At 34.8% G+C, this 3,722-nt stretch overlaps 1 protein-coding gene across 1 annotated transcript in view; it reads left to right on the forward strand.

Moving 5' to 3' along the window:
- Positions 1-668: 668 nt before the first annotated feature.
- blnk (B cell linker) overlaps positions 669-3,722 on the forward strand; it is a 19,233-nt gene continuing 16,179 nt past the window's right edge. The window contains exons 1-3 of the mRNA XM_016565394.1: positions 669-822; positions 2,091-2,156; positions 3,547-3,603. Coding sequence (XP_016420880.1) covers positions 776-822; positions 2,091-2,156; positions 3,547-3,603 — 170 coding nt within the window. The 5' untranslated portion in view covers positions 669-775. The remainder of the gene's footprint in view (positions 823-2,090; positions 2,157-3,546; positions 3,604-3,722) is intronic.

Genomic DNA, 3,722 nt, shown 5'->3' on the forward strand with positions numbered 1-3,722 from the left:
TACATAATTTAGACATTTTAGCAATGCAATTTAATTTTATTTTTTATTTTATTTTTTTGCAAAGAAACAAATATATGTCTTATAAAGTGCATACAAGATCAACTGAGCAAAAAGTCCGTTCCTCGTCAGTTACAACTGCAACCAAAAATAAAATGCATACTTTCACTAACCTTTAAAAACATTTTTAGAAAAGTCAAGAAGTTTGTTTCATATCCATGAAGTAAAACACATGTGCACATTTGTGACCCTGGACAACAAAACCAGTCATAAGGGTTACATTTTCTGAAATTGAGATTTATACATCAGCTGAAAGCTGAATAAATAAGCTTTCCATTGATGTATGGTTTGTTAGGATAGGATGAATACAAATGCATTAAACATCATTCATAGTGCAGCCTCTTGACTGTTAGAAAAAAAACAGAAGAGTGCAATAATCAAGTTCATTAAGGGAAACCATAACCATTATTATTAGACGGATAAAAGTTTGCAAAATGCACAAGACAGAGACTGAGAACACAGAGACGCAAGAAAATGCATCATTTCATTGAAGAGAATCAGTTCAAAGTGGCTCTAAATATAGAGGTAACATGACGTTCAACAGCAGTTTCATAATCCTCATTACCGACCACTTCTGTGGAAAAAAATTGCCCTCCTCGACACAGCTGCAGCATGTGCTGCTTAACCAGCGATGTCCAACACGCTCAGTCGACTACTAGCTGACACTCAACTAGCAGCTCACACTACTAACTCACCGCAGTCAGTATAGAAACACAGAATGGAGCATTTCAACAGATTCACGGCTCCTGCTACGGATAAACTTAGGTAAGGCGAGCTTTTAAATGATTTAGTTTCACTGTTATCTATGCATAAGGAAGTCGTCTGCGCTCAGTTTCAGTCGGACTACAACTAGTTAAAGATTTACCTTACAGGGATTAACTTAAAATACTTATTTTTCAATAAATCAAAATGTTTGCATTTAGTAAATCTATATGAGTATGCAACTGAAAAACAGCAAATGATTTATCAATTATTATTACTATTTTTATCAGCATCTCTTAAAGCTAACAGGAAGCTTTTGAAATGTCACTGAAATCATTATTTACAAAAAGTAAAACCATTTAAGATAAGTGTTCTTAGTTTGTTTTTGTTTTGTAAATTTGGGATGAAACTGACTGCTGCTCATTGTGGCCAGGACACTCCTGTGAAAGAGTTGTTTCATCTCAGAGAGGCTATCAATAAAGGTTAAATAAAGATATAATCAGATATACAACAATACAATATGCCAATGAAGGTCAATGAGGACACGTCATGTGACCGGCTCGATTGATGGATATCTTGAAGTTAGTGAGTGGTTTAAGCTGGAATTGTGTTGAGTTTCTATGTGGACTGTAATTATATTCATTATGTGTCTCGAACTCTGTCTCTTCTACACAAACACAAACACAGACGTTAGCAGCTCAGAAGCAGTTCACTTTGTGTGATAAGCTGTTAAACCCAGGCTTTACGCTTCAACAGAGCCTTACAGAACGTCTGAGAGCGAAGCATGTACTATCCACCTATCTTACCATTTCAAACTAAGTGGTTTTTTTTAAGAAATTAATATTTTTATTCAGGAAGGATGCATTAAATTGATTAAAAGTGACAGTAAAGACATTTATGATGTTATGAAAGATTCCTGTTTCAAATAAATGCTGTTCTTTTGAACTTTCTATTCATCAAAGAATCCTGTAAAGATAAAATGTATCACAGTTTCCACGAAATTATTGTGCAGCGCAACCGTTTTCAACATTGATAATAATCAGAAATGTTTCTTGAGCAGCAAATCAGCATATTAGAATGATTTCTGAAGATCATGTGACACTGAAGACTGGAGTAATGATGCTGAAAATTCAGCTGCGCGTCACAGAAATAAATTACAGTTTAACAGATATTTAATTAGAAAACAGTTATTTTAAATTCTAATAATATTTCACAATTTTTTTTTATTTTTGATCAAATAAATGCAGCCTTCTTTCTATTACAAAAAAACCCCCTGCCAACCAAACTTTTGATCTGCATGTGCTTTTCTTAACTCGTGTTTTGATTTTCAGGCAGCTCCAAAAAATCGTTCAAGACATAAAAAAGAACGACGACAGCCTTTTCAACAGACTAAAAAGGTGTGTTATATTCTGCATACATCTTCATGAATTAAAACACAACAGAAGAAGAAAAAAGGTTCTTTTTTGAGTGTCTGAAAACAGACGCAAGGAAGCATCTGCTGACTGTCCTCAAACACTTTTCCTCTCACTTCCTCTATTCAGACGGCGGAATAGTCCCAAAAAGGACATTAGGTGTGCCTTGCATGACAGAAACAATGTGAAAGTTACAACAAAAGCAAGCACTTGTAATTAATGAAGGAACACCTGCTGCATCAAAACATTCATAAATGCATGTGTTCATTATAATAACATGAAAACCTGAAAACAGTTTTAGCTCATTCGCGTTTGCAAATGTATGCCCACATCAAGTAGCACTGATACTATTGTTCATGCTTACGGTTAAGGGGTTTTTCTAAAACCCTCAATATGAAACTTCAGTGCATTTTTGTTCCATGCATTTGTGCTCCAGACATCAGTGATTCCTCAGATCATGCGGCTTGTTGATAAAAGTTGCTGGTACTTTACCAAAGAAACTGGAGTTCTGCCCTGCATATTAATTTGCAAAAAAAGGCCTAACATTGCCTAATTTGATGATGCAGAGTATAGAAATATCAATAATAATTATGTAGTTTTTTTCCCCCACAAAATAACAATGAAGATTTTGCAAATTATATGTGTGTGTGTGTGTGTGTACCTGGCATTTATCACGTTATGGGGACCAAATGTCCCCACAAGGATAGTAATACTAGTAAATTTTGACCTTGTGGGGACATTTTTGAGGTCCCCATGAGGAAACAAGCTTATAAATCATACAGAATTAGTTTTTTTGAGAAAGTAAAAATGCAGAAAGTTTCCTGTGAGGGGTAGGTTTAGGGGTAGGGTTGGTGTAGGGCAATAGCACATACAGTTTGTACAGTATAAAAACCATTACGCCTATGGAATGTCCCCATAAAACATGGAAACACAACATGTGCGTGTGTGTGTGTGTGTGTGTGTGTGTGTGTGTTTAATGCATTCATCAAAATAACAAGCAGTCGAATGTCAAAAGTTCAAAATGCATCATTTTATTTACTATCTATGGGGAAAAAGCAGATATCAGGATTAAGCATCAAATAATGTCATGCATGTGAAAAAGGACTGAAATTTGAACAAATGGTTGTCAAAAGCAGAAATGCAACAAAACGCACATATTTCGTGTTTTATAGAAGTATGGAAAGTGTGACGTGCTCGATGTGCAAAACAGACACTATTTTTGGAATCAGCATCCAAAATTAGTAAAAAAAAATTAAAGAAAAAATAAAAAGTGTTGGATTTCACTCAGCAGATATGATGCAGGTTGATGTTATTTATCAATACAAATTGTCAATACAGTTGTTTTCCAATTTATAAATTTTTCCATTTATTCAAGGTTTCAGAACGAACAAACAGCTAATATTCTCAAAACTGGGAGAAATACGCTGAGCCGGTATCAAAGTGTCACTGTGTTTCTGTTGTGAATCCTGTTGATTGACGCTTCAGATCCTTAAAACCAAGCATGTGTGTCTTTTTCCATTTACCTGCACACGTGTCTGCTTAAAAAAAAAA

The sequence above is a fragment of the Sinocyclocheilus rhinocerous genome, unplaced genomic scaffold, assembly GCF_001515625.1.
Source record: "Sinocyclocheilus rhinocerous isolate Xijiao unplaced genomic scaffold, SAMN03320098_v1.1 scaffold1822, whole genome shotgun sequence".
Lineage (NCBI taxonomy): Eukaryota > Metazoa > Chordata > Actinopteri > Cypriniformes > Cyprinidae > Sinocyclocheilus > Sinocyclocheilus rhinocerous.